The sequence below is a fragment of the Aplidium turbinatum genome, chromosome 4, assembly GCF_918807975.1.
Source record: "Aplidium turbinatum chromosome 4, kaAplTurb1.1, whole genome shotgun sequence".
NCBI lineage: Eukaryota > Metazoa > Chordata > Ascidiacea > Aplousobranchia > Polyclinidae > Aplidium > Aplidium turbinatum.
In genome coordinates, this window is record NC_137475.1 from 32,969,546 (window position 1) to 32,990,385 (window position 20,840).

A 20,840-nucleotide genomic window follows, 5' to 3' on the forward strand; every position below is an offset into this window, starting at 1 on the left:
AGTTGCGAATTATTTTGAATGAATCTAATGTAAATTTGATGTTGGAACAAATACTGCAGTCATAAATGTGGTCTTTGATTGCACTGTGCTTATTAGACATCAACATTTAAAACATACAGAGGATTGTAGTAGTATTGCGGTCTATAAATACACAGTCAATATAGTCCTTCAGTTGCTGCAAAATGACTTGAAACCTACATCTTTTTTCTAATATCCTGAAAGTCAAATATTAATGGTTCATTTTTGCTCACAGAAAGTTTTTGTAAAAAGTATCTGTTTAGTGTGACAAGTTTGTGATGCACCCGTGTATACCTTTTCGTACTGGTGCACCCCATGCATATTTTGGTGCACCCTAGGGTGCACCGTGCACACCGGTTGAAGAGCACTGATGTAGACTGTGTTGTTGCAATGTTGTAACGTTATTGACGTTATTATGTTTTATTAGCAACGTTATTAACATTATTGAACAATTTGGCTCTTTTTTACCCAGTTTGGCCCTTTTTTCGACATTGTTTGGCTCTTTTTCTCAAAAGCTGTCTGACAACCCTGCTATACGCGAGATTTATTCAGAGAACTATTTAGTAGCAGACCGGACCACACATGTTACCAGAAACATAGGTCAACCGTAGTGCCCCAGAAAAAAAAAATCAAATTGTCAGAATTTTTCTTTTAAAAAAAAGTGTGACCTAGTACAGGGGTTACCAAACTACGGCCCGCGGAACCGGCCTGTGAACTGATTTCATCTGGCCCGCCACATGCTGCGGAAAAACAGCTGCACTACAACTGTTAAGGAAAAAAGTTACCAAACTTTTTGTAAAGCACTGACAGGTTCTGTTTTTATCATTAAGCCACCACAAATGGGGCAACCTTTCGATTCAGCAACCTTTCGATTTTCATCACAACTTGGCTATTCCACCACTGACTTTGTTATTTATTGTGCTCAATTCAAGTCAATGGAGATTCTAAATAGTATATATATCTTTTCGCAATTTGCATCTTGCCTGCAGCTGTTAATCTTGCAGCTATCCGGCACTCAGAGAAAAAAGTTTGGTGACCCCTGACCTAGTACATCTAACGCAAATATTTAGCAGTACAAGATGTTGCAAATTTGCATTGATCTATAAAAGGTTACTTGAAAGTATTTTTTTGTTTCATTTTCTTCAGAAATACTTATTCTACTCTCCTAAAGTCGTGTATTTCCCAGAAATTTTTATGCATATATGCAACATAGGGTGCTACAGAGAACGTAATTGATAATAGGATGAAGGATGTTAATCAAAAATCTTCAATATCTTAAAAACAATGCTATATCGGGTGAATAGAAAATATTGCCAAATTTGAAATCTACCCAAAAGTTTACTTTTGAATGGATTTTAAAGAACCCTAAACATTGCCATGAGGCACCTTTTAGAGCGCTTGCTGAGAGTGGTATACAATCCCTCGGTTGGAACGTTGATTACGTTAATGAAGTAGCTTTACCAAAGGCCGGAGGTTGCAGCCTCCTGCAGAAATTGCAATTCTCTGGTCGGAGGTTCCGGCCTCTGTGGCCAAATGTTGCCTTCGGTGCATCACTAGGCCCAATATCTAGAATATTTGTACCAAACACACACATACTTCATCTAATTGTTTACAGGTGATTAGCAATTATAATGTCACGTTTAATAGTGAAAAACTTACCTCCAAAAATCAAAGTAGATAAATTACAAGAAAAGTTTTCTCATTATGGAAATGTCACTGACATAAAACTGATGTATACAAAAGCTGGAAAGTTTCGTCGATTTGCTTTTATTGGATACCAGCAGGCCACAGAAGCAGAAACAGCGAAGAAGTCTTTGGATAAAAGCATAATACTAAACCAACAGATTGTAGTGGAGAATTGTCGTGACTTTGGTGTACAAGAAAAAGTCAACAGAAAAAATGAGCTGAATAAAGAAGTCAATGCAAAGATTGAACAAAAGAAAAAGGAAGTTGAAGTTGATCAAGTCAAGATTGACAAACCTGCTGTGGACAATGCACAAGATAAACACACACCAATGTCGGATTTAGATTTTCTGGCAATGAAGAAGAAATCGGATTTAGTTGATGATGAGGACATATCTGATAATGAATTAGACTCTGTTAAAAATGCTCAAACAATTCAATCTAGCAAGTTTACTGTTAAAATGCGGGGATGCCCTTTTAATGTAAATCTTCAACAAGTTGAAGAGTTTTTCTTTCCTTTGAAGCCATTAGACATAAACATAAAGAAAAATGCTCACGGAAGCAGAACAGGGCTTGTGTACATTAACTTTTCTTCTGAAAAGGAGCAAAGTGAAGCTTTAAAGCATAACGGTGAATATATTGAGCGAAGATATATTGAACTATTTAAGGTGTTACCTCACAAGACAATGAAGCCATTTGATGATCTTATCAAAGACAAAGGGTGGATAGAAAAAATGGTACATGACCACGAGGACTGTGACATAGAAGATATTTCAGAATCTGGACGTCTGTTTTTACGAAATCTTCCTTTTTCATGCATGGAGGAAGACATTGAAAAAACATTTGAAAAGTTTGGCCCTTTATCTGAAGTTAATGTACCTGTTGATTCTCTAACTGAAAAGGGTATTGGTTTTGCTTTTGTTACATTTATGATGCCAGAGCATGGTCTAAAAGCGTTTAATGAATTAGATGGTACTGCATTTCAAGGTAGAATGTTACACATTTTACCATCCAAAGTCAAAGCAGAAAAAAACAGCTTTGTGGACAGTGATGCCAAATCATCCTACAAAAAGGGAAAAGCTACTGCAGATAAAAAATCTAGCCAAAGCTCCCACAACTGGAATGCTTTGTTTATTGGTACCAATGCTGTTGCTGATGCTATTGCTGAAAAATATAGCGTTAACAAAAGTGAAGTATTAGGCTCAACTAAAGAACATAGTGCTGCTGTACGCATGGCATTAGGTGAAACTCAAATTGTGAAAGAAACACGTGACTTTCTGATAGATAGTGGAATTTCGTTAGATGCTTTTAGTCAGCCGAATGCTGAAAGAAGTAAAACTGTCATTCTTGCTAAAAACTTGCCTGTTGGTGCTACATGTTCTGAATTACGAGATATGTTTCAAAAACATGCTCAACTTGGAAGGGTTGTTTTGGCTCCAGCTGGTGTTACAGCTGTAATTGAATGTTTAAAACCATTTGAAGCGAAAACTGCTTTCACTAAACTAGCTTATCGCAAATTCCACCACAGCCCTTTGTATTTAGAATGGGCCCCAGTTGGCGTATTCATAAAGTCTGCCGATTCAAAAGATATTGAAAATGCAAAAGGCATTAAACCTTCTGTGACTATCTCTGAAACAACAACGAAAGTTGAAGAAACCAATACGCCTTATGATGCGAGTGACTCATTAACACTATTTGTAAAAAATCTTAATTTTGATACAACTGAAGAAGCTTTAAGCAGTCACTTTAGTACTTGTGGTCCACTAGTTTCGTCCACCATCAGCAAAAAGAAAACTCACAAGAGCAATGCTCTTTTGTCAATGGGTTATGGATTTGTTACTTATAAGTATAAAAAAGATGCAAAAGAAGCCTTAAAAACTTTGCAAAACTCTCTACTTGATGGACACAAGCTTGAATTGAAAGTATCTGAACGCAAACAGCCAGTGACGACAACAAAAGGTAGAAAAAGGCAAGAAGGAAAAGAACAAAAAACCTCAAAAATTCTTGTTAGAAACATTCCTTTTCAAGCGAACGCTACTGAAATTACTAGTCTTTTTAAATCGTATGGTGAATTAAAAACTGTTAGATTGCCAAAAAAACTGAGCGCAAGTCTTGGCCAAGGCGGTAGCCACAGAGGATTTGCGTTTGTTGATTTTGTTACTAAACAAGATGCCAAAAATGCGTTTGAATCTCTTTGTCATTCCACGCATTTATATGGCCGACGTTTGGTATTAGAATGGGCTGACACTGAAGAAAATTCTGTTGAACAATTGCGTCGAAAAACATCTGATCACTATCATGGTGACAGCAAGAAACGAAAGTGTATAACTTCACTTGAAGAATCTATAGCTGATGCTGAAGTAGAGTCGGATTAATTGCGTTTGTAATACTTGTTGTTGTGGTTGTATCCAGGTTTTTTTTAAGGTTTGGTTTGGGTGACCGCTAAGTAGTTTTAAGAGACCGCAAGTGTTTCATTTAAATACCACAAAATAGCCATATTTGCTTAAACGAATTATTTATTAGGCTACTGTAGTTGCAAGTCCAAATTTTGGGAAACCGCTGGAGAAATTTGGAGGACCGTTTCGGTCCCCCAAAACACCTTAAAAAAACACTGGTTGTATCAATTATTCGATTATTGCTATTGGGAAAATGTTATTCACTTATTCGTGTTTACTGTTTTCTTTTTCAAACAGTACTTGAATCACTGGACAAAAACTTTTACATTTTCTCAACAATACTTCATAAAACTTGTTGTAAAGGAGCTTTTTTCAATCGGTGGAAACTTTGTGACAAACCAAGTCATATGTAATATACACACGAAACGATTTTTTGTGCTAAAACTCTTTTATAAGGTTTTAATTATGATCAATACTTAAATGTCAATGCTTTTAAAACTACTGGTATAAAAATGACTGATTTTTACCACACTGTATTTGCCTCGCTATCCATTCACCGCATCATTTTACATTTCCTAACGTTTTTTTGTTTACTGTTGCTACTGATCATATGGAATCATTAACCTAATGCAATTTTGTATTTTCTGGACTGTTATAAAAATCTCTTCATAAACATGCTGCATAGTGAATCCTCATAGATACTGTGTTCAATTCCACGAGAAACTGGTTCTATGTGAAGCGTTTTTTGTAGATCGCCATGTGTTAAACATTTAAACGCAATTTCAAGCTGCATTCAATCAATGACTGAAACTAATGCTGAAAATTGAATGACTGAAAATAATGTTTTAGGCTAGTGTATCTCTAGTGAGTGATTTTCATGATGCTGTTTTTGGAGGTTTGGTATGGGGACTGCCATCCAGCAATTAAATTACTGCCGGTTCTACAAAAAGTATTGTTCAATGTCCTGCATATAAGCTCACTGGGTTTTATTGCAGAAAGTTAAAATTACATGAGGTCTCTTTAATTATTTGTTGGACATGTCTGCTAAACCGATGCGACTTCCATCGCGCCTTCCCATCTTACTGGTTGGCAACACTATACTGATGCCTGGTTCATCAAAACGAATTAAAGGTATGTGTGGCAAACATCCTGGCTTCCAAACTGTAATTAAAAGAACAGTAGTCTGTAAAGAGAAATGGTCGTTTTAACATGGTAGTGGCTGCTACAGCAATTTTACATGGATATTGTAGATCAAGCGCGTTAGATAATACCTCGCACGATTCTCTAAGGTTTGATAATTTTCTTTTGTATCATCATTGAATCACTGAATGTATTTCTAGTTGACACGCCACGCAACATCAATCTTGTGAAAGAGCATCTCCTTCACACCACATCTCTCCGGAGTACAATAATCGGAATTGTTCCTGTCTCTGTCGATCCAGCATCACAAGGTTTGGCTTGACATTTCACTCTATTGTGTATGGTCAAATTCAGATTTCAGTTTGTGCCAAAGCATCAGCTAGAAACAACCTTCTCAGATGTCTAGTTGGGTCGACTTGGGGATCCAAAACCCAAGTACTGCACACTAGTGCCCTAGCGCTTGTGTACAGTGCTGCCGAATATGCTTCTCAAGTCTGGTGCCGCAGCACACACACGGGAAAAGTAGATATGGCCCTTAACGACACCATGCGCAATTGCGCATAATCACTGGATGCCTGCGTCCAACTCCCACAGACTTACTACCAGTGCTTTCAGGCATCGCCCCACCAAAACTACGCAGAGAGAATTCCACCGTACGGCTCGCATTAAAGGTAGAGATCAATGATCGCCATCTCCTCCACAATGTAGTCCTTGAAGCACAACAGCTCACACGTCAACGCCTGCTTTCCAGGCACCCTTTTTGTCGACACGTTGTGGCGCTTTATGAAAGTCACTTTGACCTGATGAAGTCATGGAGAGACCGCTGGGAAACCATCTCACGGCCCAACCAGTTCCAAGTCACACCAGACACTATGGTACCACCTGGCTCAGACCTGCCAAGAAAAGAATGGGTGACTCTGAATCGCCTCCGTACTGGTGTTGGTCGCTTCAAGCACAATATGTTTATCTGGGGATTGTGTGACTCACTAGCCTGTGTTTGTGGTGACTGTCAAACAGCACAGCACATCATTAATCACTGTCCAGTGTTTCCACCTGCAAAACGTGGATCTCATAGACCCTGATATGAAGACATTACTCTAGTTACAACAATTGGGAGATGTTGCCTGAATTGCTGCCTCATAAGCCAGAAGAAATTCAGAGTGGCCCAGCGAAGTGTGAACAAATGAAACTTAGATTTTTTCAGTCATATGAAGGCCAAGAAAAACAACTTATATATCAAGTAAAATAAAAATGTATTGTCTTTAATAACATCCAAGAATTATTCAACATATCCATCTTTGTCTTTGATAACTTGGCAGAGACGAGGGATCACATGTGGCACGCACAGTTTTAGCGTCAATTTCTGCCCATGGTTTGGTCAATCTTTGCTTCAGAACCTCAACACGAGTGGGATACAGTGCAGGACGCCTGCTCCAAGATAGACCATATCCCAAAATTCATCAGATTCAAATTAGGAGAAGATGGAGGCCATAAGTCCTTGCACCAAAACGACTTGAAATTGTCTTTGCACTAGTCCTGGACCAATCTGGCTGTGTGAGAGAGTGCTCCTTTATTTTCAGTGACTTTCCTCACGCAAGGAACAACTTCATCCTTTAACATCTTCAGATCAACATGTTGATTGATTTTGACACCAGTCTTGATGAAAAGCAAAGGAGTTTTGAGACCTGTGGGACTTGGGCGTAACCCATGCCCATACCTCTACCGAAGCTGGTTTTTGCCTCTTGAATGAAGTTTGATATTCAACAGGCACTGAATCTTTAGATTTAATCCAAATCCGACTATTTTGGCTGTTGTGTATGGCTTGAACGGTGAATAGTTTGTCATTAATTAGTCTAGAGAACTTGTGGCTGCGTGCCATCAAAGAGCCTATTCCGAAGAAACTTTGATCTTTTAAATCTCTTTTTATTTGTGGCATTAAAAAGAAGTTGTCATTTGGTAATTTTGCAAGGCTTGACCTAAAGATCCCTTACCGTCACACTCTGGACGGTTGAACGGCTAACAAGTGTCTCTTTAGCAAATTTCTGGTGCTCCTTCCAGGATTCTGTTGCAACTTTTCTCTAATGTTTTTAGTAAAGAGTTTTTTTTTTGGTTCTTACTGACCTCTGGGTGTTCCTGACCTTTGGTAAGCAGCTACCAGTCTTTCTGAACCTGATTACTGCCTTGTATACACCAAAATAACTCACAGTCTCTTTCAAAACCCAGAAAATGTTAGCAGTAGGGGTAGGCTATATGTATGGGGTATCTCAAAGTCAATTGGTGACACCTTCAAATTATTCAGTATGCTCAGCTGATTGTTTTAAGACCTCAACTGGGTCATTTGAGTTATTTTACAGGTAGTGCCGGTAAAAACAGTGTTTCAGATTGTACACCATGAAAAATCCCAGATTTCAGGCCAAAAAGCTAAATGCAGTCTTGAGAAAAGTGCACACCTATATGCAAAGTTCGCAATTTCATTTCAGATATTAAATCGGTACTTGCAACCACATGTAGCAAAGCTGGCATCACATTTAAGCAATCACGGAAAGCTTTCCAAACCATCTCAAGGACTTTTTACACCCATACATAAAACATATTACCTCAAGGTCGATGATGTGTCTCCGACAGATGAACTGTGTCAAAACCATCTCATCTGTCAACGGACAATGAATCCTACAAGTATGTGTTGACTTCTCCACGAGTCATTGATCGTATAAAACATATACAAGCGCTTCAAAGCTAGAAAAATTATGCCCTTGCAATATTGGATGCGCGTGATGAAGAAACAATAACAATACATTATGATAGTACCACAAGTTCAGTTCAGTTTGTTTTTATTTCTGACCATCACAATGAAAAAACAATAAAAACAAAGAGAGACTGTTCACCAGGCATTTGGTAATAAAATTAATTTGCGTTTTTCTGGTGAATATTTACTAGGTTACCTCGTGATGTTAAAGATGATAACTAGCTTTTGTATTTCCGACGTTTCGTCAGTCAGCACGACTGACTTTATCAAGGTGGCTAAAACAGGTTAACACAACCTGTTCAGCAACGATGGCACAACACAAAAACATACTGATAAAATGAATAAAGTAAAGCAGCAAGAATCAGAAAAAACAATATATGACAAACATAGTAGAGGTCTAAGTAGAAAGGGTAGAAGCGACAAAACGCGGACGTTATAACGTGCATGAAACCAAAGCAGAACAATCAGTTTAAAATATGGCACCGTCGCAACACCTTAAAAGAAGAAGAATTACAGGAGAATGAACATCTATAATAATGAAGTTCAGTGGTGGTAAACCTTTTCGATTGAGACTATCTCTTGCTGTGGAAACCAGAGAAAATATCACAAGATTAATTGTGGAGCAGATGCATCGATTGTCTTTGGCATGCAATAGAAATGTTTCATCAATAATATTAATCTATGGGAAAAAGTTACTTCAATAATGACAGATTCTGTCAGCAAAAATCTTGATATCGAGGAATCCATTGCAGCTACTCTAGGGTCAAACCATATGCATTTGCTTTGCGTCAGTCATACTTTCGAAGTCTTCGATCGTGGTAATTTAAATGGAATGTTGGAATACGAGCAAAAACTCCACATGCGGGAGATGTTGATTGCTCATATGCCGTGCCCCCATTAAAATCATTTCTCCCTTTCAGTAAGAATGTTGTATTTGCTGCTTTGGAAGCTCCATCTAAACTGGCAGTGAATGATGATCATAAGTCATCACAATTCGAATTGTTTGACAAGGTCGTTGCTGAATCTGGAAAATCGAAGAAGCATATTAAGGAGATTAGATTTGGGAAGCTTGGATACACAGCAGCAATGATCTTGTACCACATTCCGGAATATAAGTCATTGCTCAAAAGCACAATACATCTTGAAAGTTGTATGAAGAACAATGGTGATACGACTTACACAATTGAGCATTTAGCAAGGGTAAGTTATCCCAATGAAACTGTGAATCAGAGGTGGAGATTTCCAAGCAGATCTGATGTCCAGTGTGCTGCGTCTATACAGATAATGCCATGTAATATATTTGGTTCATGGGATATGTCAGGAAGGAATATGCCATTTCTCTTGGATAACTGCCACATCATTGAGGGATTATTCAAAGCATTTTACTACAAGTAGTTTGCTACGTAATACGGTACTGTTATGAATCAGTATAACTAGTACACAGAACAGTATACTCATTAGGCTAAATACTACCACAGACATTGATTGCTTGCAGTAGTACAGAGGGCAATCTGGGCATTGCTAGTAGTGAATTCGACATTATTACTATGTAAACCAGACTTGCAAATTCGTCTTCAGTGCCGGGCAAGCGTCAAGCGGGCTTTCAATAATGGCGAGAGTCAATATTTGTTTATTTAAGTAAAAAATATCACTTTTGCGTAAGTGTAGTTGGACTCTGGCGGAGTAATTACGTGAGTGCCGGCAAGAGTGCGGCTCTAATACTCTCCTCGAGTTTGCAAGACTATAAATAATGACCATCTTGAATGTTACCAAGTGCTGTAAACAGTAAGGCCAATTGCTTGCTAATGGCGACATTATATACTGTATTAAACGCATTATTAACGTTAAAAGTGTCGTTTTCGATTTTATGCATTCCGGACACCGTTTTTGCCGGCACTGCCTCAGTTTTTCTCCAAATTTATTGAATTACGGCTTAAAATGCTCAGGAGTCAATGTATTTCAAAATAGGGGTGTCACCAAAATGATCCAGAATGATAACTTTTATGACAGCCCCTTATTACTGTGCGCTTCAATGATCTCATTTTAAAGTCTTCGCCATGAGTGTAACTTTAAATTTCGAGAACATGTATAGAATATTAGTAATCTAGGATGATTAGACTATATATACTATAACTCTGTAATACTAATAGATGCAAATAATTTGGAAGTCGGGAAATGTGTTTAAATTTAATGTTAAATGTAGTCCACCCTTTGCTGGTCCACCCTGTAGATGATATATTCTAGCTTGGATTAATAGTGTTCATTTGAATAGTTCTTGGAGCAGACTTACTCTGCCGATGCGAGCCTTTGTTTTTCCTAGATATTTGCGTTGATTGCGGTGCTGCAGTCAAGAATTTTTTTAGGAGATGACTTTAAAAGCTTTTATTGAAGTTTCTTAAAATAGGAATAACTATTTTAATAAGGATAGCTTTTTGCATAGTTAATCGCTATGCTTAGTGTACATTATTTTACGTCTCGCCAAAAATACCTTTTAAAAATCTTGTCGACCAAAAAATAAGTTGGGAATGTTAGACCAGATAGTGCTACAGCATGTGAAAATGTCTTTTGCAAATAAAGTTTACAAATTGGCTTGTCATAGAAAATAATTATGTTGTTCCTGCCTTTAAAAGACAAGCAAGAGAAGGGTTATATCTCAACCTCCCCCCTTACAAAAGGTCAAGCAAGACTATTCGTCGTTAGACATTAGCTACCCCCTTTTTCTATTAACATTAAAGGTATGTTTTGTAAACCTTTTTCAGCTACGTTTGCTCTATGCATAGCCATCTCTGCATAGTCGGCTGCATAGCCGAGTGGTGAGAGCTTTGGAACGGCAATCGAAAGGGCGCCGGTTCGACACCGCTCAAGAGCATGCGGCTGTGTCTTTGGCAGGACACTTAAAGGCATGCCTGAGGGTGGACACGAAGATTGGCTTCCTCGGCTTCCCGTCCACTTAATCTAAATCTTCAACCACCAGGTGTAAGAATGGATACGACAAACAACAGCTACGTTTGCTCTCGGGCCCAAAAATAAACCCACGCCACTGAAGACAAGTGTTCCTCTTTCATAACCTGTAGCTTTATAACAAGTATTAATCACTGGATGCTTTTACTGTTTTAGATGAAGTCCCCGAGAACATTCACCCTGTAGGCACAGCTGCCATAGTGGTCCAAGTGGCGGGAACTAACTGGCCTCGTCCTCACTACACCCTCCTCGCTCATGGACTGTGCAGGTTCAGTATAAAGCGGTTGCTCCGAGACTCGCCATTCATTAATGTTCAGGTAATTTTTCATGCTTGTTTTTGTATGTAAATTATTGCGGAATGGCCCGTTTCGGTGAGTCCGATCCCTTAACGGGGGATTTTTTCAATTTTTTTTTTAAATTATCGGGTACCGTAGCCTAACTATCATTGCCGTTTTAGGGTTAGGGGTTAGAGGTTAGGAACTCACCGAATCGGACTCGCCGAATAGTAGCAGACCCAAATTATTGAGCATGTAGCGACACTAATTAAATTTTAAAATCGTTTTTCCATAAAGAAATATCCGCTACTCCATTGCATCATTTTTCAGGTTGAACAAATTGGAAAGTTTCCCACTGATCCGGACGAGGTTGGTGATAATGATGTTTCGGACTTGGCGTCAAAACTGCGCAGCGAAGCCCTTCAGCTCGTCAACATGTTGGATATATCTGTACCAGTCGTAGCCCGGCTTCGCTCATTACTAGGCCGGCTGCCCGATCATACACTCCCCGATATAATCACCGCCATCGTGCGTTCATCGCCGGAGGAAAAGCTAAAGGTAAAGGTTTTTTCGTGATTTTTTCGTGATCATTTGTCCTTTAACATTGATCACGTTGTATTGTACTTTGAATTAATTGCAGATTTTTGACGCCATTGATGCTGAGGAACGACTTAGGCGAACATTGCCGCTGATACTGAGGCAGATTGAAAGCATCAAGCTTGTAAAAGGAAAAGGTAGGAATGGTTTGCTTACCAACAGCCATCTTGCTATTTTTATAAACTTATCGATTGCAAACTCATAGCAATTCATAGGCTAACTATCTTTCCCACTTCATCGTGGAAGCTTTCACCAGTTTTGAACAAAGCACTGAGCATAACAATAAACTTTAATTCTCACTAAAATTTGGCTGAATGGAAATATGCGAAATTTTCTTGCTCTGAGTCACCATTTTTTCGCTTTCATTAGTTTTTAAAAGTTTAATTTCTAGCCTCAAGCAAATCCGACATCGGCGAAAACATAGAAGACGTAGTGATCATTCGCGGAGACAAGGATGACAAGCGCGATCGGGCGAAGAAGGAAAACCGCTACAAGATCATCCCGATGAGAGATGGGAGAAGAGAAGATGATTCGGAAAGAGGTGATAAGGAGAAGTGATTATTATCAATATATAAATATTTTTTTTTATCAGTGAAAGCAAAAACGATTGCGGTTGGCGTTAGTTGAACTACTTTAACGTAAAATCAATGTTAAGTTGGTCACTTTTTACAGAGAAGTTGATCTGTGTACTACAGATGCTTGCATTTATCGTGCAACTGTATCATTTCCATTTGTCGTCTTCATCTCCATTTTTGCGTTGTTTGTTTTGAACGTCATGTTCAGAATGCAGACTGTTTTAGCCACCAAGACTTTGGTGTTTCACATTCTTTCGCATTTCGTTTGCAGACGAGTTGCAAGTGTTGGAACAAAAACTAAACTCCATCGGGATGCCGGAAGAAGTTTTGAAGGTCAGCCATGCAGAGAAGACGATGCCTTAATTGAGGATTTCTTTTGCATAGTGACAGTGTGTGTTGGTGAAATAAGAGTTTACAATTGCATAGTCTTGCGTCGCCCAGTCACTGATTCAACCTGCTTGACACAATACGACTATTTTAACACTCAAATATGTTAGTAACTAAAACCAATCAGGTGTGATGAGTAAAACTTCAGTTATCAAGCCTGATTGTTTTTATTTACTAAAAATTCATGATCTGCAATTCTCCTAACATCGAGAAGCCAGATCAGAGGCTTGGCGACATAAGAGTCACTATTATTTTCATATGTTAGTTGCAGGGGCGTATCCTCAATGGAAGCAAGGGAAGCATTGCTTCCCCTGCCAAAATTGAAAAAAGAGAAGATGATATTTTTAAGTAAAACGATTTCGTAATTTCTTTACCTGAATACGAATTAGAACAGTTTCTAACTCACGTCCCCGTATGATTTCAGCTCGGTTTTAATTTTAAAATAGTTGGAAGCTTACGGATGCAAAGATTGTATCGCTTCCCTTGCTCTCGTTTTTGCTATAAGGAGAAACAAGCGAGAGAGAAAGGAAAAAAAGCAGCGCAAAGTTTGCGAGATTTATGTTTCTTTTAACAAATCGATGGAAGCAATATTTAAATTGCTTCCAGAGTTGCCAGATTGGACGAATTCTTCGAATTAGGCTTTTTTTAAATTAACTCTTCAAAATGCATAATCAATTTATCTCAAATATCGTAACCTTACCAGATAAAACCATATTCACCATTGTTCAATACATGTTCTATACTTGTTTATACTCGTAATGTGGCCGATTAAAACTCATCTGCTACAGTCTTTATATTTGCTATTTTTGGGCTACTTTCAGAATTATTTTTGCTACAGTTTATTAAAATCCGCTACAAGTCATAAAATATATGTAGCCTACATTTTATAATTTTTAATAGAATCAGGTAAATAGGCCTATATCCATTTGGCCTTTTTGTCTAATAATTTCCTTGTTTTGGCCTTTTTTGTATTATTTTGGCTTTAAGACCTTTTCATAGTCTGGCAATTCTGATCTGTTGGATATTGTGTCAGTGGGCTAGGACGCTAGGTAATGAGAAAATCTAAGGCACTGTTATGGTTATTTATAATATCGGCCTAGTAAGCAAAAGTTTGAGCCAAATGTTGGCTTTACACTGTTATCTTGGCTGGGTAGACTTTGGCATAAGACATGATATGTGAGGTCTAGGCTAGAATTGACTTGACTGAAATGAATTCTGGCTTAAGCTACTTCAGCAGTAGGTAGCTGTAGCTGACTTTTTGGTGTTCTCTAATTTTAGCAGCATATTTTGCCCGTTTGTGTGTAAGAGCTACCTTTAATAAGTTAATAGCTGTTTATCTGCTAATAAATTTCATACAAATATTACCTTAAAAGTGTTTCTAGAAAGCATTATAATCGATTATTTGAGTGTAATTTTGCAAAAAATGTCCGGGGGGGCATGCCCCCGGACCCCCCTAGAATACACGTGCCTTCGGCAAGCTCTAACCCCCCACGAGTTATATTGCTTCCCTTGCTCAACCAACCAGGATACGCCACTGGTTAGTTGGATTTTAGAGTGAAAAGCCTTTCTAGTCTAATATTTTTTGTGGTAAAGTTTCGAACGTTTTTGTGGTAAAGTTTCGAACACCATCGTGGTTGACAACTTATTCTTTCATCTTGTGGTTATAGTGATCATTCTGATTCATTTGTCCGACTTACTGATTGCAAAGCAGATCGTTCGGTACTCAGCGCAGTACGATATTCGAGTCAAAATATCTTGATTTTTACATACTCTTCTCTTTACTGTATTTGAATTCTATCACTTCTACATGCTCAAACCGGTTACCAAACGAGTGGAAAAATCCATTTTTACGATCACACTTTGAAATCATCCTACTATCCATACTCTTCTCTTTACTGTATTTGAATTCTATCACTTCTACATGCTCAAACCGGTTACCAAACGAGTGGAAAATCTATTTTTACGATCACACTTTGAAACCATCCTACCATCACTTTCTTGAGTGGTTGATCATTTCTGCCAGTAGCATTTCAGCAATGGTTAAAACGAGAGAGTCTTTTTGTTTGTCAGGTCGCCAACCGAGAGATGAAACGATTGAAGAAGATTCCGAGCGCCATGCCCGATCACGCCCTCACGCGCAACTATCTTGAACTTCTCACTGAACTACCATGGACCAAGTCAACCGATGATAGGTTTGCGAATGGACTTGCCATTAATTCTCACAGCTCTCTTCTAATCGCCACAATGTACAAATCCCTAAAGACTCAACCTCGTCTTTTTGACTTGTTCTTACGAAAAGTTCCGTTCGTTTCCTATTATTGTTTTGATGTTGGTTCGTATCCGCAATGCTGATGCGATTTGAAGAAGTTGTGTGTTTGTTTTTGCGTGTTTTACCGCGATTTCTATCAACTGCACGAGGATACCGAAAAAACCTCATTTTGACTTTTGCAGGTTGGATTTGGATAAAGCAAAGGACGATTTGGACAAAGATCATTATTCTATGGACAAGTTAAAAAAGCGGGTGCTTGAGTACTTGGCCGTTCGCCAACTGCAGACGATTGCCAAGGGAGGCGACAAAACCATCAAAGGGCCGATACTGTGCTTTGTTGGGCCACCGGGCGTTGGCAAAACCAGTGTTGGGAGATCCATTGCTCGCACCATGGGAAGGAAATTCCATCGCATTTCGCTTGGTACGACCAGCAAGTCTGTTTATTATAACAATTCTTTCTTTTTTTTTTGAGAAAATTACAACTCACATGGCTTTGCTAACAACCTTAAATCATTGAATTGAAAATTGATTTTATCAACTATTCCGTTCGTTGTCATTAATTTTTCGTTGAGCTTAACGTCATGAAGTTATATGAAAATTTTTCCTTTTAAAGATTTGATCAATTTTCTTCCGTAATTTTCCACTAACCTCTCACCACCACACAGGTGGAGTTTGCGATCAATCAGACATACGCGGCCATCGACGAACTTACGTAGGCAGCTTGCCTGGACGAATCATCAGCGGTCTCAAAACGGTCGGAGTCAAAAACCCGGTTTTCTTGCTGGATGAGGTCGACAAACTCGGTGAGATGTTAAATATCGCCGCAATTGACATTGTCTTTTTTCGATACGTTAACTTTCGTGGTCTCGAAACAAATGAAGAAACAAGCGACGCAAATTTCTTCAATGTGTTGATGCTTTGTGACGTTTACAGAGCTCTATATACTAGGTGTTCTTTGAAATGACGATTGAATGCGTATTTTCACCGTTTTTTTTTTTACTTCCAGCTGTACATTTAACTCTTACATTGCCGGTACAATATTAACAACAGAAGACTTCGAAATGTAATTTCCTGGCGTAAGCCTGTCACATGTCGTTGTTTCAACGTAATAAATCGCTCATTTAACATTATCAGGTAAGGGGCTGCAGGGAGACCCTGGAGCGGCATTGCTTGAGGTACTTGATCCAGAACAGAACCACACCTTTGTTGACCATTACTTGAATGTTCCCTTCGATCTATCGTCAGTGCTTTTTATAGCAACGGCCAATTCGATGGACACCATCCCTGCTGCTCTCCTTGATAGAATGGAAGTTATACAGGTGACGGTTCTTATCTTTCTTACGTACTGGATATAACCTCAACCAACATTTCTGTCGGCTTTGACCCAGATAGCAAATCGACCGTTTTTTACATTCAATCGTTGAATTAATTACATTGAATTGATGTAAAAAACGGTTGATTTGCTGTCTGAGGAAACAAAAAGGATATTTGTTTTGTCGATAACGCAACATCTCTGTTATTTTAATGATATAACATTTTTTGATGCAGGCAACACACAGAATAAATTTATTATACAACGTAAAAATAATGCAACTTCAACGTGTCTGCAATCCAGGTGCCAGGTTACAGTCAAGAGGAGAAGCTGGCTATCGCGAGAAAGTATTTACTTCCCAAGCAAATGACAGCGCACGGATTGTCAGTTGACTCCCTTGAAGGAGGCACCGTCTCTACCGCTATTCACTTCGGAGACGATGCCTTGAAAAGCACCATCGCCCATTACACCAGAGAGGCCGGCGTGAGAGAGCTAGACAGAAAACTAGGTGCCGTATGCAGAGCTGTGGCGCTCAACGTAAGTAACTTTTGCATTTTCTTACGTTACGTTAAAGCAGCAAGGTGGGCTTGACAAGAGAGGACGCGTTAGACAGATCGATGTGGAGGCAAGGTGTGAAGGCGATTGCGTGACTTGGAGGTGAATCCGGCCACCCTCGGTAACGGGGACATCACCGGATTAAAACTGGACTACTACTACTATATGAACGAAGAACAAGAAATGACAGCGAGATAGGTTACTGCACTGTTTTGTCATAACAGTAGTCTCTAACACATGGCCACGTTGGATCTAACATTGCAGAGTTGTAGCTGTAGAAAGCCACGGATACCAAAATTTGAAACTAAATGTATGAGTCCATAAAGTTCACGTTTCTGTTGTAATAAAGACTGAAGGAAGGGTGTTCACAATAAGCAAAAGCCCCCGAATTTTGTTTTGAAATTTTGCTATGCCCTGACTCTTAACTATAGTAGTTGACATGAGTTGCATACTCAATTATTCATCAATGCCTTTTTTGAAGTTGTATAATTTGTAGTTTTCAACTAACTTCATCGATGAGCATGTAATTTTAAAAAGTTTTCTATTCTTTTGAAAGCTTATTTTTCAATATTGCTTTGTTTCAGGTTGCAAAGCAGCTGAAGAAAGACGGTCACGAAAAATTAGATATCACTGTCGACGAAGCTGCACTGAAAGATATCTTGGGTAAACTACACAATATTTAACTTTGGTTTTCTTTGTTGTTGTATTTGTTATTCGTAAGGTGGCGGAAATGGTCATTGTTTCTGCGCCTAGACATTTTATCCCTAAACACAATGTTTGGCGCAGCGCTTGTGGTGGCGTTGCTTGTGGTCGATAATAGTTTATTCACTAGCACTATTTTCACATAAATCTTCAGACCATATTTGTCGTGTGGTATGGGCTACTTGTTTAATTACACACGTCTCAATTCTAAAAACTTCTCTTTCCCAATTTCAAAAGTCTTTTTGCGTCTGAGTAAACGAAGTTTTTAAATCTCTTAAAAAATTTTTATTGTTTTTCTTTTCAGGGCCTCACGCGTTTGACCGGGAAGCAGCCCAGTTGCTCACGAGGCCTGGAGTAGCATGCGGCCTAGCTTGGACACCAACCGGAGGGGAAATCTTGTACGTGGAAGCTTCGCGCATGCGCACTGCTGCAGAAAACGGAACCGGCAGTGGTCACATGACTTTGACTGGCAAGCTGGGTGACGTCATGAAGGAATCCGCTCAGCTGGCAGTTAGTTGGCTGCGAAGCAATGCAGAGAAACTGGGGATCAATGATGGAGGTTGACTTATCATAAAATAGAATCATCTTTTTCCCTTTCTTTTCTTTTTTTTATTGTTTTGTCGTTTATTATAGGTAACTGTCGAAATGGAATTTCAATTTTCTCTTTCTATCGTTGTTGCGTCTTTCAGGTACTTAAACTTTCAAAATATAATATTCAGCTGTTCATCCGCATCTCTTTAGCAAAAAGCATCATCGAAGGAACTGACATACATCTTCACTTTCCTGCTGGAGCCGTCGGCAAAGATGGGCCTTCTGCTGGCGTTACTATTGTAACGGCTCTCGTGTCGCTCTTCACTGGGAAGTTGGTCCGGTCAGATCTGGCTATGACCGGCGAGATCACGCTTCGTGGGATAGTGCTTCCGGTAGGCTGCTACATGGGAACGCTCTACTGCTTGTAGATTGGTGTTTTGTCTTAGTTATTTTTCACAACGTTGTTGGCTTTATATGTAACTACAAGAAACTGCACGATTTTGCCAGTAATGGCAAGAAAATGTTAGCTTGCCAATGAAGTTATGACATTTATAATCCACAGCTTACGGGTTGAAATACTTGCCTCGTGCTGTGTGGCCTAACAAGTGGCATAGTGTGTGCAGAGTCAGCGGGTTTTTAACAAAAGTATAAAGCAGAAAACAGTTTTGATTTTTACTATCACGAAGGTCTTTTTTTTTATTTCGTCTATTGTAATAATGATGATCTTCGACATAGCCACGCCAAAGAATGAGATATAATATATCCATAGAGATTAAGATGTATTTGTTTGGCCAAGCAGACTTAAGCCAACGTTTTTAGAAGTAATAGATGTAAATGTATAACGTTTTAAAACAAAACTTTTTTGAATACCATTGATTCCAAGAACTTCTTTTGTGTTGACATTATCTCCACAAGTGGTATCATGCAATTGCGCTATTTTTTTAAGGTTGGTGGAATTAAGGAGAAAGTGCTTGCAGCTCACCGCGCGGGAATGCGTCATCTCGTGCTTCCGAAACGCAACAAACGTGACGTAGAAGCGGACATTTCCGAAGATATCCGAAAGTGTCTTCGATTTCATTACGCAGAATGTCTCGAAGACGTTCTTGCCGAGGCTTTTATTGACGATGGCTCTGGTGAAATCTTTGAAAATAACATTACTTTGAAAGAGAAGCAAAGATTTAAAGCACTTTCCAGCAAATTATGATTTGCCTGCTACTCTATAGGGAAACTCTCGTCCTTGTGCTTGTGGTTGATACCAAATCTTCATAAAATGCCGCTTTTGGTTAATTTTTCTAACCATTATCTTATTTAAGCAATCTTTCTTTTATTGTTGTGCAAAAATTATGTTTTAACATTTCTTTCGATCTCATTGGTTTGAAGTGAATAAGAGTTGTCCAGGCAACAAAATCGGTCATTTTTACGTTGAATCAACGTCTGCAGACGTTGAATGATGATGACGGATTTTTTCTGTCTAAGTGCATCTTCCAGAGAAGCTTTCCAATTAAACTTCTTTAAATTGATCGGTTAAAGTGGCTTAATTTTGAGTTGGTTCTTTCCCTAACCCATAGCTTTGCGTGTTGGAGAAAATTTTCGCTTTGCATATTGGAAGAACTGTTTGATTATGCAGATAGACTGAATTTTGCTTTTAACACCAGAATTGTTGTTTACTTCACTAATGTAGATACAAACGACCTCTTTTCGCCTGATGCTTCGGGTATGTTGATTATGTTGGCACACAAATCACTACAATGAACAAATTATAATGAACCTATTTTGTTAAACAGTCTTGGAAAGATTAGCTTGTGTGATCACAAATCTGCCTGCGAGTAGCCTATCTCTGATATTGTCCTTGATAAAAATGAATGCAAAAGTTTTAACTACACTCCTGAATGGAAAAAGAACGAGATGTAAATATTGATTGTTGTGAACAATCGAACTTGCGTTGAAAATGTGAAACTACGGTATTGTGATGTTGCTAACCTTTTGTGGCTGAGAACTAAATTCTTTCATTCAACTTGGCAAGTCCGTTTGCAGTTAATCATATTTCAAACCTCATTGTTAGAAGCTGTATTGAATTTTCCATTAGGCCTAATTAATTTTAAGTTATCAAATTATGTGCAATTAAAATTTATTTTATCGCTTTCATATCGAAGTCTTTTGTCTGTTTGAAGAGTTGCTATAGATTTTCTAACTGGTTTTAACCTGTCTGACTTGGTGTTGCCGCTTAGGCTAAGTCTGAAATCAGTTAAGATGCTTCGCGGTTAGCTCAGTGGTTAAGCGCCCGATTGCCTGCACGAAGAAACATCAAGATCAAGCGGCGCTGGTTCGGCTCTCGAGGTATGTGGTTGAGCAACGCACTTCAAGACTGCTCTCCGTTCATCGGCACCTAGTGGAGGGAATAATTCATGGACAACAAGCGGAAATTTTACTCTGTCAATGTTGGTAACGGGCTCTACGTCAGTACGGTAGCCTAGTTCAAAGTCTCTACCGGTACCGTACCTATAAGTAAACGAAGCTGCCAGAAATAACCCATCAGAGGCTTTGTCAGTCCGAGGATAGAGATTCTAACTAACAATCTTAAATCTCTGAATAAACCTATTGAATAATGCTTAGCGCAGGCACATCTGAACAATTTGTGGCAGTCTGCATCTCCATTCACTATTGTTAGAAAGAAAGGTTTTGAAAAATGCGCT

General features: G+C 38.8%; 2 protein-coding genes across 2 annotated transcripts; both read left to right on the forward strand.

Moving 5' to 3' along the window:
* Nucleotides 1–1,640: 1,640 nt before the first annotated feature.
* Nucleotides 1,641–5,089, forward strand: LOC145768167 (putative RNA-binding protein 19). Its single transcript, XM_082579639.1, has one exon. The coding sequence runs from the start codon at nt 1,650–1,652 to the stop codon at nt 4,074–4,076; it is 2,427 nt and encodes an 808-aa protein (XP_082435765.1). The 5' UTR covers nt 1,641–1,649; the 3' UTR covers nt 4,077–5,089.
* Nucleotide 5,090: 1 nt separating this feature from the next.
* Nucleotides 5,091–20,286, forward strand: LOC145768165 (lon protease homolog 2, peroxisomal-like). Its single transcript, XM_082579637.1, has 16 exons — nt 5,091–5,228; nt 5,438–5,548; nt 11,101–11,261; nt 11,550–11,777; nt 11,860–11,953; nt 12,208–12,357; nt 12,663–12,724; nt 14,849–14,970; nt 15,230–15,468; nt 15,713–15,850; nt 16,182–16,366; nt 16,663–16,896; nt 17,499–17,577; nt 17,921–18,175; nt 18,358–18,539; nt 19,094–20,286. Exons 1-16 carry the CDS (start codon nt 5,135–5,137, stop codon nt 19,349–19,351), a joined length of 2,592 nt encoding a protein of 863 aa, XP_082435763.1. The 5' UTR covers nt 5,091–5,134; the 3' UTR covers nt 19,352–20,286.
* Nucleotides 20,287–20,840: the final 554 nt, after the last annotated feature.

Coding starts and splice junctions, on each gene's coding strand:
- LOC145768167 (XM_082579639.1), top strand. CDS start 1,650: ATGTCACGTTTAATAGTGAAAAACTTACCTCCAAAAATCAAAGTAGAT.
- LOC145768165 (XM_082579637.1), top strand. CDS start 5,135: ATGTCTGCTAAACCGATGCGACTTCCATCGCGCCTTCCCATCTTACTG. Junction 11,262..11,549: donor CGCCATTCATTAATGTTCAG/GTAATTTTTCAT, acceptor ATCATTTTTCAG/GTTGAACAAATTGGAAAGTT. Junction 18,176..18,357: donor ACTGGGGATCAATGATGGAG/GTTGACTTATCA, acceptor GCATCTCTTTAG/CAAAAAGCATCATCGAAGGA.